Below are 19,585 nucleotides of genomic sequence, written 5' to 3'. Positions count from 1 at the left end.
AGATTGTCTGTGTCCCGGTCTACCCAATGCGAAGAGGAAAGTTCGGCTTAGATTGCCTTTGGTCCGGTCTACCCAATGCAGAGAGGAAAGATCGGCTTAGATTGTCTGTGTCCCGGTCTACCCAATGAAAAGAGGAAAGATCGGCTTAGATTATCTATGGACCGGTCTACCCAATGCAGAGAGGAAAGATCGGCTTAGATTATCTATGGACCGGTCTACCCAATGCGAAGAGGAAAGTTCGGCCCAGCCTGACTTCGGCCCAGTCTACCCAATGAGAAAAGGAAAGATTGCCCTAGATTGTCTTTGGCCCGGTCTACCCAATGCGAAGAGGAAAGATCAGCTTAGATTGTCTGTGTCCCGGTCTACCCAATGCGAAGAGGAAAGATCGTCTTAGATTGTCTGTGTCCCGGTCTACCCAATGCGAAGAGGAAAGATCGCCTTAGATTATCTATGGACCAGTCTACCCAATGCAGAGAGGAAAGATCGTCTTAGATTATCTATGGACCGGTCTACCCAATGTGAAGAGGAAAGATCGTCTTAGATTGTCTGTGTCCCGGTCTACCCAATGCGAAGAGGAAAGATCGGCTTAGATTGTCTGTGTCCCGGTCTACCCAATGCAAAGAGGAAAGATCGCCTTAGATTATCTATGGACCAGTCTACCCAATGCGAAGAGGAAAGATCGGCTTAGATTATCTATGGACTGGTCTACCCAATGCGGAGAGGAAAGATAGGCTTAGATTATCTATGGACTGGTTGGTCTACCCAATGCGGAAAGATCGGCTTAGATTATCTATGGACCGGTCTACCCAATGCGAAGAGGAAAGATCGGCTTAGATTATCTATGGACCGGTCTACCCAATGCGGAGAGGAAAGATCAGCTTAGATTGTCTGTGTCCCGGTCTACCCAATGCGGAGAGGAAAGATCGGCTTAGATTATCTATGGACCGGTCTACCCAATGAGAAGAGGAAAGTTCAGCCCAGTCTGGCTTTGGCCCAGTGTACTCAATACGAAGAGGAAAGATTGGGTTCTTTCCTTATAGATAGGTTTTATTTCAGGATTGTTTTGTAGTTAACAACAAAGCAGAAAAAAGCTTGGGAAAACAGCACACTTCTATGAGATGCAACTCTCCGCATTCCAAACAGCTGCCGTAACGTACTTGGATATTGCCAATTGTGTATGTTACATTGGCTCATGGGCCTGTCCCTAATTTGTTTCATGCCCCGTATAATAAACCGTCTGTGAATAAGAATATTTTTCACAGGCTGTAAGACTAGCATATTCTGTGCATGGAAATGTTGCACAATGGAGCCTTTTAAAGTCTCCAGGACGTCTGAAAAAAGACGCAATGACAGAAATATTAGAGAAACAGCTGGGGAGAAAATTTACTCCGAGTGGAATCGGGAAGACTTGACGCCCTGTCTCTTAACCCCACTTGCCACCTCTGCCTGCTCTTCTCCTGCATAGAGGGATTCAGTAATCTTGCCATTTTGCCTCCCCAGTTGAAAAACAAAAGAACAAAAACAAGAAAAACAGAATAAACAGAATAAAGGATAGGATAGGATAGGATAGGATAGGATAGGATAGGATAGGATAGGATAGGAAAGGAAAGGAAAGGAAAGGGCAGGGTAGATAGGATAGGATAGGACAGGACAGGAGAGGACATAATTATAAAACAGAATCAGGAATAGGAATAGTAATAGTAATAAGAGGGAAGAGAAGGGGAGAGGAGAGAAGAGTGGAAGAATAGAAGAGGAGAGAAGAGAAGAGGACAGTATAGAATAGAAAAAGAACTGAGTAGAGTAGGAGTAGAATAGAGTAGAGTAGGAGTAGAGCAGAATAGAGTAGAGTGGAACGGAGTAGAGTACTTATTTACTTACTTTCTTACTTACTTACTTATTTACTTATTTACTTATTTACTTATTTATTTACTTATTTATTTATTAGATTTGTATGCCGCCCCTCTCCGCAGACTCAAGAGTAGAGCAGAGCAGAGTAGAACAGAATAGAAAATAGTAATAGAATAGTATAGAAGCGTATAGAAGAGAACAGAATAGAAACGGAATAGCATAGAAATAAAATAGAATGGAACAGAACGGAACAGAACAGAACATAGGAATAGAATCGAATAGAACAGAATAGAATAGAATGGAACAGAAACAGAACGGAACAGAAAGAGAACGGAACAGAAACAGAACAGAACAGAACATAAAATGGAAACAAAATGAAATGAAACTGAAACAGAATGGAATGGAATGGAACAGAACCAGAACGGCACAGAACATAAAATAGAAATGAAATGAAATGAAACAGAACGGAATATACTTTTACTTATATATACAGAATATACAGATACTTACTCGGCTTCTTCAAAGAGGTCGCCAATGTTCTTCAGGGGCTCAGTGGCGGGATTTTGAGCAATGATGCGCTTGATCTCATTCAGCTTCTCCTCCACCGAGTTGAGGGTCTCTCGGTAGGGGCCGCTCACCCCCGTGATCTTCAGGACTTTGGCCCTTTCCAGGAATCTGTGGGTCTTGTTGGTCAACTCAGCGACGATGACGTCCCAGAGAGCAAAGCACTGATGGCACGGAGCACAATCCGGGAAGTTTCCCGAGTAGCCTCGGGTGCACTTATCGCAACGGACACCTTCCACGCCGTCCTTGCAGATGCACTGGCCAGTTGACCGGTTACATTGGAGCGTCTGGATGCCTCGTGAATCGCATTCGCAAGCTGAACGAGACAGAAATAAACATTTTAGTGCTGCAAATCTGGAGTGCGGAAACTGCTATTATCGACCTGTAACAAATAGAAGTACAGTGGTGCCTCTACTTATGAACTTAATTTGTTCCATGACCAGGTTCTTAAGTAGAAAAGTTTGTAAGACGAAGCAATTTTTCCCATAGGAATCAATGTAAAAGCAAATAATGCGTGCGATTGGGGAAACCACAGGGAGGGTGGAGGCCCTGTTTCCTCCCAGGAGATTCCTAGAGAGGCCCCACAGAAACTTCTCCCCACCTTTTCCACCTTGCTTCCTCCCAGGAGATTCCTAGCGACGCCCCACAGAGGCTTCTCCCCGCCTTTTTCCGGCTCTGTTTCCTCCCAGGATCTTCCTAGAGAGGCCCCACAGAAGCTTCTCACCACCATTCCCAGCCATGTTTCCTCCCAGGAGATTCCTAGAGAGGCCCCACAGAGGCTTCTCCCTGCCTTTTCCGGCCCTGTTTCCTCCAAGGAGATTCCTAGAGAGGCCCCACAGAAGCTTCTCACCACCATTCCCAGCCATGTTTCCTCCCAGGAGATTCCTAGAGAGGCCCCACGGAGGCTTCTCCCTGCCTTTTCTGGCCCTGTTTCCTCCCAGGAGATTCCTAGAGAGGCCCCACGGAAGCTTCTCACCACCTTTTCCAGCCATGTTTCCTCCCAGGAGATTCCTAGAGAGGCCCCACAGAGGCTTCTCTCTGCCTTTTCCGGCCCTGTTTCCTCCCAATGTTAGAATAACAGAATTGGACGGAACTTTGGAGGTCTTCCTGCTTAGGCAGGAAACCCTATACCTGTGATCACGGGGGTTGCCACTCCTGCTGCTCCCAGTGCACAGCTCTGTGTCTCTGGCGTACCCATGCAAGCGTCCGAGCGAGATTTTGCTTCTGCGCATGCACAGTAAGCAAACTCTTCTGAGGGGAGCCGTGCATGTATGAGATATTGGTGATATTTTTTTTTGCTTCTGTGCATGTGCAAAAGTCAAACTGATGGCAGTCGGCAGAAGTAGCCTGCAATACTGCAATACGAATCCCAGCGACCAATTAGGTCCCACAGAGTTGGCCTTCTCCGGGTCCCGTCAACTAAACAATGTTGGTTGGCGGGCCCCAGGGGAAGAGCCTTCTCTGTGGTGGCCCCGACTCTCTGGAATCAAATCCCCCCAGAGATTAGAACTGCCCTTACCCTCCTTGCCTTTCGTAAACTCCTCAAAACCCACCTTTGTCGTCAGGCATGGGGGAATTGAGATATCTCCCCCGGGCCTATATAATTTATGTATGGCATGTTTGTAGGTATGTCTGCTTAAAAATGGGGTTTCTTAACTATTTTAAATTTTAAATTGTAAATTATTAGATTTGTTATAAATTGTTTTATTGTGTTGTGAGCCGCCCTGAGTCTACGGAAAGGGGGCGGCATACAAATCAAATCAAATCAATCAATCAATCAATCAATCAATCAATCAATAAATACATACATACATACATACATACATACATACATACATAAATACATAAATACATAAATACATAAATACATAAATACATAAATACATAAATACATACATAAACAAACAAACAAACAAACAAACAAACAAACAAACAAACACTGCATTCTAACCACCGGGCCACCAGGACTTAAATTGGTTTCATTAAGATTTTTTACACAATTCTTAATCTAAGTCTCAGTTATGAGGGCAGTTTAACGCCCACTCCGATCGACGACAAAATTTCCACCCATAGAAATGGTTCTTGATCACATTCATCGGGGACCTAAAAAGAGAATTTGCAAGCAACAGGGGAATTTTTTGTTTAGTCTACCCCCAAACTGCCAGATCTGATAAAGCACAGCTGGAAATTGCTACCAAAACTTTGTTTAAACAAAGACCAAAACTAATTTTGCCTGGCCTTCCCACCCCTGCGTGAAAAATCAGGCTTTCAGTCTCAATTATACCCAATGTAAAGGATGTGTGTTCGTCTTTTTATTTTTACAGTTATAATGTACGTTGAAGACAGCATTTAATTTCGTTGTCCCATGTGCAATGATTATAACATAATATAAACTAATGGAAAGAAGGACTCGGGGTGATAGGGTAGCAGTCATCCAATATTTCTGGGGTTGCCCCAAAGAAGAGGGAGTCAAGCTATTCTCCAAAGCACCTGAGGGTAAAACAAGAAGCAATGGGTGGAAACTAAACAAGGAGAGAAGCAACTTAGAACTAAGGAGACATTTCCTGACAGAACAATTAATCCGTGCAACGGCTTGCCTCCAGAAGATGTGAATGCTCCAACACTGGAAGTTTTTAAGATGATGTTGGATAACCATCTGTCTGAAGTGATGTAGGGTTTCCTACCTAAGCAGGGGGTTGGACTAGAAGACCTTTAAGATCCATTCAATTCTAATTCTAATAATTCTATTCTATTCTGCTGGCTTCAAATCTTCTCCTTTCCCATCTCATCCCGCTATTAATACATTACAAAATAACAGAAAGAGTTAGACTTGGATGTCTTTTAGATAACAAGGTCCCTTCCATCTCTATAGTTGTTGCTGTTATTGTTGTTGTTGTTATATTACTACTACTACTACTACTACTACTACTACTACTACTACTATCATCATCATCATCATCATCATCATCATCATCATCATCATCATCAACTAAATACTAGTTATTGTGGAACAGACTCCAAATGAGATCATTATATACTTATTATCTCATTCAGAGTCTGTTCCACAATAACTGGCATTTAGTTAATAATAATAATAATAATAATAATAATAATAATAATAATAATAATAATTAAAAACAGCCTATAATAATAATAATAATAATAATAATAATAATAATAATAATAATAAAAAACACGCTGGGCGCAGTGCCAAAGGATCTCAGCAGACATTTGAAAACCATCGGAATTGACAAAATCTCCACCTGTCAATTGCAAAAGGCCGCTTTACTGGGATCGGTAGGCCCATGTTACACCAACACTCCACAGTCTGCATTGGTTGCCGATCAATTTCCGGTCACAATTCAAAGTGTTGGTTATGACCTAAAAAGCCCTTCATGGCATTGGACCAGAATATCTCAGGGACCGCCTTCTGCAGCACGAATCCCAGCGACCGGTTAGGTCCCACAGAGTTGGCCTTCTCCGGGTCCCGTCAACTAAGCAATGTCATTTGGCGGGACCCAGGAGAAGGGCCTTCTCTGTGGCAGCCACGACCCTCTGGAACCAGCTCCCCCCAGAGATCAGAGTTGCCCCCACCCTCCTTGTCTTTCGCAAGCTCCTTAAAACCCACCTCTGTCATCAGGCATGAAGGAATTGAAATTTCCCTTCCCCCTAGGCTTATAGAATGTATACATGGTATGCTTGTATGTGTGAGTGGTTCTTTAAATTGGGGGTTTTTAGATTGTTTTTAATATTAGATTTGTTTACATTGTCTTTTTATATTGTTGTTAGCTGCCCCGAGTCTTCGGAGAGGGGCGGCATACAAATCTAATAAATAAATAAATAAATAATAATAATAATAATAATAATCGACAAACATAATTTGCCGCTACATCACGCAGTCCTAGGTGCTTGGGAAGCGCCCGACTGGTGATGAAATACGAAATCCAGCATAGTGATCTCGTTTGCTGTGTTGTACTGACATAATAATAATAATAATAATAATAATAATAATAATAACAACAACAACAACAACAACAACAACAACAACAACAAAACAACAACAACAACAACAACAACAATAATAATAATAATAATAAATATATGTCACTTTTCAGACGTTCCTTGACATCTGGCAAATTAAAACGATTAGAAACGCAGAGTCTTATTCAATGCTCCCTGATAAATTTATGTCTGAGGGGTTCATAAATATTTTAAGGAGTCCTTCTGAATTTTTATTTTCAAACTTTCTGTTTGCAAGGCCGGGATTGTGGAAGCCTCTTCTTTTTCTCCCAAACATGGGTCAAAGTATTCATAAGAAACATGACATGACCAAAAGAGAAGGAAGGGGGGGGGGATTCACCATTTATTTAAATGTATTCACATTCTTTAGTTTGCAAAAGGCCACTTAAAGGAGCAAATTACCTCAAACAAAACCCCCTGTTCTCTTCTGAAGAATTTGATCAATTGTGGGGGTGCAATTTTAACAAAGTGGCCTTTTTGTTCCCAGAAATAAAAGTGCTTTATTTTCTTCAAAGCCTCTTCCAGCATCCCTACTGTGAACACTTGGCTATGGAATGTATCTCCCCTCGGGCAATTCATTTTGCTTTCAACAAAAATTTGGGGGTGGGGGTGGACATTGTGGGTGGGTGGGGAGGTCCCACTTAACCCTTAAATGGTTAGTTTTGGAAAAATGACTCCGCCAATCAATGAAATTCCCAAGCTGGGTCTAAACCAGTGATTTTCAACCTTTTTTGAGCCGCGGCACATTTTTTACATTTACGAAACCCTGGGGCACATTGAGCGGGGGGAGGGTGGGGGCTAAAAAAAGTTTGGACAAAAAAATTCTCTTCCTCCCCTTCACTCCCTTTCTCTCTCCCTCCCTCTTTCTCTACCTTCCTTCTTTCTCTCTCTTTCTTTCTCTCTCTTTCTTGTTCTCTTTCTCTCTCTTGCTTTCTTTCTCTCTCTGAGCTTCGCGGCACACCTGACCATGTCTCACGGCACACTAGTGTGCCGCGGCACACTGGTTGAAAAACACTGGTCTAAACAAACATTGGAGCTATCAACTGAAGGTTTCTTGAAGACAACTAGAGGAGAGGGGCGGCATACAAATCTAAATAAACATAAACTAGACACAAGAACAGGGGTTTTTTCCCGAACGTCCTCACTCTGCTAAACAAATAATTCCCTTTTGCATTTTTGTGAGTGAAGGTTAGTACCAAATTATTGCAGCGATATGGAAAACCAATCTTGTCAATGGAAAACATCTCATTATTCTGCTTTATTTAAGTATAAACAATTATATACAAGTGCACTAGAGTGCCTTCCGTCCCCTGTCCTATTGCTCTCCTATATCTCCTATACCTTTCTTCTATTCCTATATCTCTTCTATTCTTTCATTGATATGTTCTATTACTATATCTTCTTTTCTATTCTTTCTTAGATATATTTTACTATGAGTATCTCCTCTATAACCTTCATCATGTATTTTACTATGTGTATATAGATATATACACACTAAAACCCTCATTGTGTATTGGACAAAATAAATAAATAAAAAATATATTCTCTATGTATCTAGGGTAAAGGTTATTTGCTTATTCAAGCTCTTCTTTAGTTCTAGCTAAGCAAAGATTAAATCAGCACTGATTGGATTAAAACCTACCTGTTTGAATTAGCCTAAGGAGATAGTTATTCATTTAAGCTTCCATTTTACTTAAGGTAACTTCTGTTTGTCTAGCGCAAAAACTAATTAACTTATTTTTCTGTTTATTTTTAGTCATCTGGCTGACAGGATTACTATGGTTGCTTGCTATGTGTCACAAATTAATCATTCCCATTGTAGAAACATAGAAGATTGACAGCAGAAAAAACCCCTCATGGTCCATCCAGGCTGCCCTTATACTATTTCCTGTATTTTATCTTAGGATGGATCTATGTTTATCCCAAGCATGTTTAAATTCAGATACTGTGCATTTACCAACCACGTCTGCTGGAAGTTTGTTCCAAGCATCTACTACTCTTTCAGTCAAATAATATTTTCTCACGTTGCTTCTGATCTTTCTCCCAGCTAACCTCAGATTGTGCTCCCTTGTTCTTGGGTTCACTTTCTTATTAAAAACACTTCCCTTCTGAACCTTATTTAACCCTTTAACATATTTAAATGTTTCAATCGTGTGCCCCCTTTCCCTTCTGTCCTCCAGACTATACAAATCGAGTTCATGAAGTCTTTCCTGATAATTTTGATGCTTAAGACCTTCCACCACTTTTGTAGCCGTCTTTGGACCTGTTCACTTTGATCAATCTCTTTTTGTAGGTGAGGTCTCCAGAACTGAACACAGAATTCCAAATGGGGTCTCACCAGCGCTCTATACAGCTTCTTCCTGCTTTTTATACCTCTAGTTATGTAACTAGGTTAAGTGAAGAATTAATGTTTTTATATTTGTATATACAAGAACTGGTTATAAATATTTTCAATTCAATTTTATTTGATTAGTCAATTGACCATATAAAAGTAAAAATAGTGACCACCGGTCATCATAAAACTGCGACTTATCATAAACACTATACCAGTGTTTCCCAACCTCGGCAACTTGAAGGTATCTGGACTTCAACTCCCAGAATTCCCCAGCCAGCGAATGCTGGCTGGGGGATTCTGGGAGTTGAAGTCCAGATATCTTCAAGTTGTCAAGGTTGGGAAACACTGCACTATACAATAGTGTAAACTGGTTAAAATACAATAAAATTTGATAAAATAAAGAGAATTTAAATAAATTAGAATGCAGTATATAATAAGCTACAATTAAGTAGTAAAACATGAAAATAAAACTCGTCCAAAGGTTGGTTACAAATAATAAAGTGTAAATCCAAAGGGAGGAAAAGCTTCTGAACACGAGACAGCTCATCTCATCTTCAACAGATATTTCCAACCTGGACAAAACATTGTTCTTGAAATGTGTCAGTGATTTCTACACCCAGACCTGTTTTATGATCGGCCAGGCCCACCAATGACAGCTATTTGAAAGACAGACAATCACCATGTAGCATTTTGGTGACACTGACCAGGTCTGTACTCTTCACATTCCAAACATACTTAACCCTCCACCAATATTAGAACAGAACAAAACACACAGGAAGAATGTAAACTTATCATGGTGAATGAATAAACATCCCCATAGACCCAGCACTCAACTTGGGCGTCCTCCTTGATCCACAGCTCACATTAGAGAACCATCTTTCAGCTGTGGTGAGGGGGACGCTTGCCCAGGTTCGCCTGGTGCACCAGTTGCGACCCTATCTGGACCGGGACTCATTGCTCACAGTCACTCATGCCCTTATCACCTCGAGGTTCGATTACTGCAATGCTCTCTACATGGGGCTACCTTTGAAAAGTGTTCGGAAACTTCAGATCGTGCAGAATGCGACCGCGAGAGCCATCGTGGGGCTTCCTAGATTCGCCCACGTTTCTACAACACTCCGTGGCCTGCACTGGCTGCCGATCAGTTTCCGGTCACAATTCAAAGTGTTGACCTTTAAAGCCCTACATGGCATTGGACCAGAATACCTCCGGAACTGCCTTCTACAGCACGAATCCCAGCGGCCGAAAAGGTCCCACAGAGTTGACCTTCTCCAGGTGCTGTATGGTTTTTAATTGTTGAGGTTTTTATATATTTTATTATTAGATTTGTTCCATTGTTATACTGTTTTTATTACTGTTTTGAGCCACCCCGAGTCTTCAGAGAGGGGCGGCATACAAATCTAATAAATTATTATTATTATTATTATTATTATTATTATTATTAATTGGATTTGTGTGCCACCTGTCTCCGAGGACTGGGGCATCTCACAACATATCAAAAGAACACAGCAAATACATCTAAAAATCCAATTAATATGATTAAGAAGACTTTAATAGCATTCATCACCAAAACATATTAAAACACTCGTTGGTCAGGGAGCTGGGATCTAATTGTTGTTTAAGTGTTCTCTTTATTTTTTTGAGCAATGTATAAAACATGGTTTGGGCATAATACATTTTAGGTAGGTTCAGGAAAAACTGCAACATGTTCAAAGAAGGTAACAGAGGATGGAGAACTCAAAACTACATCCCACAAAGCAGGACTGAACAAACTGGAATGCTTAACCTTGAGAAGACCAGAACAGGGTTATGATAACATTCCTCAAATACCTAGGAAGACATCTGGCAGAACGAAAGGTCGATGCACTTTAAATTACCATTCCAGAATACAGGACAGGGGATGAAAGGTTTAATTTACAGGAAGACAGATTCTGAAGTCAGATCAAGTTTGTTGACTTGGAAACTAATTATGCATAGATATGGGAGTAAAGGCTGGACAGCCATATATCAGGGATTCCTGCAAAATAGACATCTGTACAGGACAAATATCTCATTCCTTGTTCCTTCCAACTGTACCATTCTGTATTTAAAATCCATATAGAACTGAGATAGACAGACAGACAGACAGACAGACAGACAGACAGACAGACAGACAGGTAGGTAGGTAGGTAGGTAGGTAGGTAAGTAGGTAGACAGATGGAGGGAGGGAGATGGATAGATATATGGGTGGTTGGTTGGATGGACAGACAGATTATAGATAGATAGATAGATAGATAGATAGATAGATAGATAGATAGACAGAGAAGGAGGGAATGAGATAGATAGAGATAGATAGAGAGAAGGAGAAATAGATGGAGATGGATGGATGGATGGACATTCAGATAGATGATAGGTAGAGAGGTAGGTAGGTAGGTCGGTCGATAGGTAGGTAGGTAAGTAGGTAGACAGATGGAGGGAGGGAGATGGATAGATATATGGGTGGTTGGTTGGATGGACAGACAGATTATAGATAGATAGATAGATAGATAGATAGATAGATAGATAGATAGGGAAGGAGGGAATGAGATAGATAGAGATAGATAGAGAGGAGAGATAGATGGAGATGGATGGATGGACATTCAGATAGATAGATAGATAGATAGATAGATAGATAGATAGATAGATAGATAGATAGATGAAGATGGATGGATGATGGAGAGAAATAGATATAGCAGATAGATAGACAGACAGACAGATAGAAAGAGACTTTCTCATGTTTCTCATCTTCTATTGATATCTTATAATTTGGTATTTTGTAATTTATCAGTTTAACAACTTCTATTGGTATCTTATAATTTATCACTTGTTATCTGTGTCTAATGATTTATGGTCTATTTGACATCACTTTGTTGTTCGTATGTACCCAGAGCTTCTGTACCAAATCCGTTGGGTGTCCAGTTGCACTTGACCAATAAAGAATTCTAGTCTGGTTTATAATCTCTCTCTCTCTCTCTCTCTCTCTCTCTCTCTCTCTCTCTCTCTCTCTCTCTCCCCCCGTACCTACCTACCTACCTAAACACACACACACGTTATACATTAAGAGTGAGTGGAAAGAAAAGAGCTATGTGTAATTGGTAGAGATGTTGGATGTTGGAGGCTAAATAACACAAATGGAATGAATGAATGAATGAATGAATGAATGAATGAATGAATGAATGAATGAATGAGTGGGTGGGTTTAGTGAGTGAGTGAGTGAATGAGTGAATGAATAAATGAATGAATGAATTATAAATAAATAAGTGACCTGGTATGTGGTCATAAAGACAAAACTTATTATCTCAGGTTTGAAAGATATTGCACTTCATTCCACAAACAGACGATAACACAGGACCATAAATGCCAAAATAAATAAAAGACTTAGCAAGGGCTTCTAATCTAATCTCTTATCTTACCTCCCAGGACTCAGGAGATTGTGTTTATTTAAGAACAGGCCAATTTATATCAACCCTAAAATAGTAAACAGTCAAGCACAGGTGGGTACTGTGCGGGTCTCAATTTTCATTCCCATTTAAAAAACATTTTTAAAAGAGAAAGTTTAAAATGGGGTTGGTTTGCCTTCTAGAGGTCACTCATTTCCTTAGTTTGTTTTCTTTAAAAAACAACAACAAGAACAACATTCCATACGGACATTTTGCAATCGATTAAAACAAATTCCACTGAAATGCTGTCCTTTTGTGCCAGAATAGAGAATAACAGAGCTGGGAGAGACCTTGAAGGTCTTCTAGTCTAACCCCTTGCTCATGCAGGAGATCTTCTGCACTGGTTGCCGATCAGTTTCTGGTCACAATTCAAAGTGTTGGTTATGACCTTTAAAGCCCTACATGGCACTGGACCAGAGTACCTCATTCCAAACCTCATATTCGAACTGAATAAACAAACTCTCACAGCCAACCCACACTCAGTAAAAGACCTTGGAATACTAATATCAAATGACCTAAGTGCTAAAGCCCACTGCAACAATATCGCCAAAAAAGCTTCTAGAGTTGTTAACCTGATCCTAAGCAGCTTCTGCTCAGGCAATCTCACACTACTCACAAGAGCCTACAAAACTTTTGCCAGACCCATCCTAGACTAGTGCTCAACTGTCTGGAACCCATACCACATCTCAGATATCAACACCCTTGAAAATGTCCAAAGATATTTCACCAGAAGAGCCCTTCACTCCTCCACTCGAAACAGAATATCCTACGAAAATAGACTAACAATCCTGGGCCTAGAAAGCCTAGAACTACGGCGCCTAAAACACGATTTGAGTATTGCCCACGAGATCATATGCTGCAACGTCTTACCGGTCAATGACTACTTCAGCTTCAACCGCAACAACACAAGAGCACACAACAGATTCAAACTTAATACGAACCGCTCCAAACTTGACTGTAAAAAATATGATTTCAACAATCGAGTTATCGAAGCGTGGAACTCAATTGTGTCAACCCCTGACCCCCAACATTTCTCCCTTAGACTCTCCACGATTGACCTCTCCAGGTTCCTAAGAGGCCAGTAAGGGGCGTACCTAAGTGCACTGGTGTGCCCTTCATCCCCTGTCCAATTGTCTTTCCTTTCTCTCACTTATCATATATATTTTCTTTCTTTCATATATCCTCTCCTCTAAATTCACTTTACCCTTATATATATTACTACATGTCTATTTTTCTTCCTATGTATTTGTGTATTGGACAAATGAATGAATGAATGAATGAATAAATAAATAAACAACCAGGAATAAGAACATACTCACCTTGGCAGCTCACGGTAGGGTCACCCCAGAAATATTCCTGACATTCTGTGCAGGTGCGACCACCAAATCCTGGCATACATTGGCATTGACCGGTGAACTATTAATTTAAAAGGGGAGTGGAGAGAAACAACTTTTAGACCATTGATGGATTAGTACCAAAGCCAAGCTGGTTGTAATATGGATCCATAATTAGGAAAACGTCATCATTAAAAAAAAACCCAAATATGATCAGTTCACCCAGCCTGTCTTCTCCTATTAATTGCATTCCTTCTAAATCATAATGCAAGATGTACTTAGAACATGGAAGCACTGATTTTCCCAAAACAATACGGTCAGACAACATATTGTTAGTTCCAGATTCAACTAGCTTTCATTCCTAAGGTGGGACAAGAATTCACTGAAGTGAAGGGCTGCAAAAAATTTTACTACGGAGCGGATGCGGAGCGCCCGGGAGGCATTTATCCGTCCTTCGCTCCGCATCCACTTGCGCTTCTCCTTCTTCCCTCTCGCCTCGCCGAGTCAGGCGCAGAAGGCTTAGCGGGGACCAGCGCTCGCAGGAAAAACAATCCAGGCTCGCCAAACCCGGAAATGCGAGGCGAAGGACGGCGCTGGTCCGAAGTTGTAGAAGCGAGCCGAGCGGACGGACGGAGCTGCGCCCTCCTTCGCCCGCCTCCTTTCCGGCAGGCAGGGCTGCCCAACTGCGCAGATCGGCTCCTCCCCTCCAGGCGCGTGTCAGGGAAACGGGTCAGTTGCGGGGACGAGCGAGCGGACCAGCGCCGTCAAAGCGGAGGGAACCGCCGCCAGGGCGCCGCGAACTGTTCCAACGCCTCCCTCGCTTTTAATACCGTGTTTCCCCGAAAGTAAGACATATGTCTTACTTTCGGGGTATGGCTTATATTAGCCGACCCCCCTGAAACCCCCCATATGTCTTACAATCGGGGGGGTCTTACTATCGGGGAAACACGGTAGTACCTTAATATGATCCTTAATTACTTTTAAAATAGGAAATAATTAAATAGTAAGTTTTTACCCATAAATGCTTTAATCATTTTAATCATTATTTAAAACTGAACTTTTATTATTATTATTATTATTATTATTATTATTATTATTATTATTATTAATTAGATTTGTATGCCGCCCCTCTCCGTAGACTCGGGGCAGCTCACAGCAATGATAAAAACAATATACAATGACAAATCTAATAGTTAGAATCTAAAATAACAATAATACATTTTAAAAGTCTAAAAAATAAGAAACAAGAAATTTTATAGCAATTAAAGAAAATCAAGCTACTTGCCTAATCTGTTATCATATCTGAAACTGTTATCATATCAGTACAAAACCTTCAAATTTTCCTGTGCTCCTCAACGAATAATGCTGTCTATCATTTGTCCTTTTTGGGGCTATTCAAATAATGTGACTTAATCCACTGAAAAAGAGTCCAAGCACCTATTCGGAAACTTATCTTCATCAGTAAGCCACTCCCACCCAGTCACATGACCTTTAAGCCACCCCCTGGTCACATGATTGCCAGGCCACTCCCACCTAGTCACCTGGCTGGCAAACCACTCCTACCCAGTCACATGACCATCAAGCCACACCCACACAATAAGCCACGCCCCCAGTGCGGCAGTAAACATTTTGTCAGCCCATCACTGCAAAAGACCTTTCTTCTGCAGAGAAAAATTCCTCCATTATTTCCTGGAGCGTGAGAATAGATCTTAATGATATCTGAAAACCCGAAAAGAACCGGAGCTAGCATCCATCTGACATTCTTAGCTCCGACCAAGTCTTTCTCACCTCGTTGCAAGACGGGCCGAAGGAATGCTCTGTGTTACAACCGCAGGTTTCGCACCCAGTCCCGCTGCTCAGTTTCCATGTGTTCGGGGCGCAATGATCGCAATTCTGTCCCACCACATTGGGGAGGCACTGACACTGGCCCGTTTCTTTCTCGCAATCGCAGTCGTCGGAGTTGTTGCAACGGTGACGCACTGTCCCCAGATAATTGCAGACACATTCTGGAAGGAAGGAGTAGCAAAAAAAATAATGTACTGTATTTTTTGGAGTATAAGACGCATCTTTACCCCCCTCTATAAGAGACTTAAAATTTGGGTGCATCTTAATATTCTGAAAGTCGCTTTTTTGAAGCTCCTTTTTTTCCCTCTGGCTTATAACACTGGGGAACAATTTGTAACACAATTTCTGTTGAGTTTGATTTTCGAGCTTTTTTTATAGTTAATTCGGCATGCATGGTATGTTTGTGTGTGCGCTTGTTAGTAAATGGGGTTCTTTTTTTAAAACTTTTTAAAATATTTTAAATTTATTTGGATTTGTTACGATTGTTATATTTTGCTGTGAGCCGCCCCGAGTCCGCGGAGAGGGGCGGCATACAAATCTAAATAATAAATAAATAAATAAATAAATAATAAATGCTACGTGGCATCGGACCAGAGTACCTACGAGACCGCCTTTTGCCGCACGAATCCTAGCGGCCGATTAGGTCCCACAGAGTTGGCCTTCTCTGTGTCCCGTTGACAAAACAATGCCATCTGGCAGGACCCAGGGGAAGAGCCTTCTCTGTGGTGGCCCCGGCCCTCTGGAATCAACTCCCCCCAGAGATTCGAACTGCCCCTACCCTTCTCGCCTTCTGTAAAATGTTGAAGGCTCACCTTTGCCGCCGGGCGTGGGGGGATTAATCCCCCCTCCTTTTTTTGCGTGTGTATGATTGTAGCAGTTTTTATAACAATGTATTTTAAATTAGTCCGACATTTTACAGAAGGCGAAACGTGGCCTCCAGGAAGGACGTCTTCATGACGTCAAAGCTCCGCCCGTGGAATTCCCTATTGGGATTCCCCACCTCCTTTCCAGCCTCCAGATTGGCTGAAAACGCTGCCGCGGATCGCAGAAACGGTGCTCCGCCGAGTGGCGCCGCCCGGCTGTAACCTTCTGAAACAGCCAGGCGCTTCTCGGCGGCCTCCAGAACCCGAAGAAGCCCCCTGGCTGTTTCAGAAGGTGACAGCCGGGCGGCGGCGCTTCTCGGCAGCCTCCTGAACCCGAACCTGAAAAGTTCGGGTTTGGGTTTGGGAGAATGCCAAGAAGCCCCCCGGCTGTTTTAAAAGGTGACAGCCGGGCGGCGGCACCCAGCGGAGCGCCATTTTGCGATTTTTTTCTTTTTGCACGTATTAATCGCTTTTACATTGTTTCCTATGGGAAACAATGTTTCATCTTACGAAGTTTTCACCTTACGAACCTACTTCCGGAACCAATTAAGTTCGTAAGACGAGGTATTACTGTATTTAAAATAATTATTGCAGACAACAATGGGTAGATCTTGTAATCCCAAAATTGGTGTCTTTTGCAAATACAGTGGTACCTCTATGTACGAACTTATGTGGTTCCATGACCAGGGTCTTAAGTAGAAAAGTTTGTAAGAAGAAGCAATTTTTCCCATAGGAATCAATGTAAAAACAAATACTAATGCATGCGATTGGGGAAACCACAGGGAGGGTTGAGGCCCTGTTTCCTCCCAGGAGATTCCTAGAGAGGCACCACAAAGGCTTCTCCCTGCCTTTTCTGGTTACAGTTGTAAGTGGAAAATGGTTCCTATCTTGAACACCCGGTTCCTATCTAGAAAAGTTTGTAAGTAGAGGCGTTCTTAGGTAGAGGTACCACTGTATCTAACGCCAAAGATCGTCCACAAAAATCAAAGGCAGAGGTCCTTTGTCCACTTACTTCTACAATCCTGTTGAAGAGCCCATCCGTAGTAACCAGGTTTACATTCTTGGCAGTGTTTGCCTTGGGTGTGAAACAAACACTTCAGACACAAGCCTGTCTTTTTGTCACAAGCCTCCGGATCGGAAGAATCTATGTTGTTGTTACACTGGCATGGGTGGCAACTCCCACCAACCTCTTCCGGGTTTCCAAAAAAGCCAGCGGCACACTCGTCACATCTGCTTCCTGTTTCAACCCAGCAATCAAAGAAAAAGGAAAAGAATCCTTCAGCAAATTATTTTTTTAAAAAAAAAATAGTCTCTATTTTTTTAAGGGGGGACATGATTGAAACATTTAAATATGTTAAAGGGTTAAATAAGGTCCAGGAGGGAAGTGTTTTTAATAGGAAAGTGAACACAAGAACAAGGGGACACAATCTGAAGTTAGTTGGGGGAAAGATCACAAGCAACGTGAGAAAATATTATTTCACTGAAAGAGTAGTAGATCCTTGGAACAAACTTCCAGCAGATGTGGTAGATCAATCCACGGGAACTGAATTTAAACATGCCTGGGATAAACATATATCCATTGTAAGATAAAATACAGGAAATAGTATAAGGGCAGACTAGATGGACCATGAGGTCTTTTTCTGCTGTCAGTCTTCTATGTTTCTATGTTTCTATGTTTATTATTTATTTACACTAAAAAGTAGACAAGACAAATACAAACAAAAAAAGAAAGAAAAAGCATAACACAAAGCCAACAAATTAACATATATTTGCCAACTTACAAATTGGCCTTGTTGTTACAGCTTACAGTGTTGTTTTCCATATTCCTCTATTTACATAAGTCTTGGCTGAGTCTATTTCACACTTATATTTGGTATTTTATAGCATAGGAATAATAAAGAGTAACAAGATTGCTTATAATCAACACATTTGACTGCAATGTGATTATTTAAAGTTTGAAATATTTTTTTGGGTCAACCCAATTGTACCATCTTTTCCATGTCTGATAGAATTGTGTATTGTCTTTTTGTCGAATTTCCATTGCCAATTTGTCCATTTCGGCAATTTCATAGATTTTGTTTATTATATTTAAAGTTGATGGAATATCACTTGATTTCCAGTTTTGTGCAAATATGATTCTTGCGGTGGTAGTTATGTGTATGATTAGGTATCTGTCTTCTTTTACTATTTTTTGCCTGATAATTTCGAGCATATATAGCTCTGGTTTTAATGGAATTGGTAAGTCTGTTATTTGCTCTAAGAGACTTTTAATTTTGGTCCAATATTTTTTGGCTTCTGGGCAAGTCCACCATGTATGGTAGAAAGTTCCTATTTTCTTGTGGCATTTCCAACATTTCAGGGATGTGTTTGGGAACATTTTAGAGAGTCGGGCAGGTAGCAAATGCCACCTGTAAAACATTTTATAGATATTTTCTTTATATGTAGAAGATGTTGTCAATTTGTAATTTGTAGTCCATATTTTTTACCCCTCATTAATGTTAATAGTGTAACCAAAGTTTTGTGCTCATGCTATCATGGGGCCTTTAACCTTCAGCAAATTATTATTTCACTTGTCTATATCTTTATTATTTTTACCCAAGGGGACAAACGTATACAATATACCAGTGATGGTGAACAATGTTCCCTCTAATTTTTTTTCGGGGTGGGCGGAAAAGTATAGTGTCTGAGCGGCAGTCCCCTTGGGACTGGGCGGCATAGAAGTATAAATAAATAAATAAATAAATCCCTTCTTTTTTATTAAAAGAAATTAATAATAAAACAAAACCAAACTCTATTACTATTAAAACTAAAACAACCAGCAAATCCAAAAACATAACTATTAATAAAAACAGGTGAGGGCTGGGGGGGTTTCTCTGTTATTATTTAAGTGCTTTTACCATATGCTTTAAATCAAGAGTCACTTCCCTCTCTGTTTCTCTCTCTTTCCTGTCATTCTCTGCCTCAATCATTTTCTCATTTCTCTTTCTCCCCCTTTTTCTATCATTTCTCTCTCCCTCTCTCTTCCTTCCACTCTTCTCTGTCTCTTGCTTTCTTCCTCTCTCTCACTCTCTCTCACTCTCTTCCTTCCTCTCTCCTCTCTCACTCTTTCTTTCTTGCTCTCTCTCACTCTCTCTCTTCCTTCCTATCTTCTCTCTCTCTCTCTTTCTCTCTCTCTCCCTTCCTTTCTTTCCTTCTCTCTTCATTCCACTTGTTTTCCCTTGGGTGCCAAAAGCACACATGCGCACACTGTCGCGCACACTTGCGTGCCCACACTTATAATTCAATGCCCCTCCATGCACCCCACATTTCCCCATTTCC

The 19,585-nt window shown here is 41.2% G+C and overlaps 1 protein-coding gene across 1 annotated transcript in view; it reads right to left on the bottom strand.

The window, feature by feature from the left end:
• Nucleotides 1-19,585, bottom strand: part of LAMB1 (laminin subunit beta 1) — an 87,375-nt gene that overhangs the window by 20,030 nt on the left and 47,760 nt on the right. Inside the window, exons 21-24 of the mRNA XM_070755150.1 lie at nt 17,280-17,504; nt 15,348-15,565; nt 13,545-13,641; nt 2,359-2,728 (exon numbers count right to left, since the gene is read on the bottom strand). Of these exons, the coding sequence (XP_070611251.1) occupies nt 2,359-2,728; nt 13,545-13,641; nt 15,348-15,565; nt 17,280-17,504 (910 nt within the window). The remainder of the gene's footprint in view (nt 1-2,358; nt 2,729-13,544; nt 13,642-15,347; nt 15,566-17,279; nt 17,505-19,585) is intronic.

Source organism: Erythrolamprus reginae, chromosome 6, assembly GCF_031021105.1.
Source record: "Erythrolamprus reginae isolate rEryReg1 chromosome 6, rEryReg1.hap1, whole genome shotgun sequence".
NCBI classification, from domain to species: Eukaryota; Metazoa; Chordata; class Lepidosauria; order Squamata; family Dipsadidae; genus Erythrolamprus; species Erythrolamprus reginae.
This window is presented reverse-complemented; position numbering and strand designations above follow the sequence as displayed.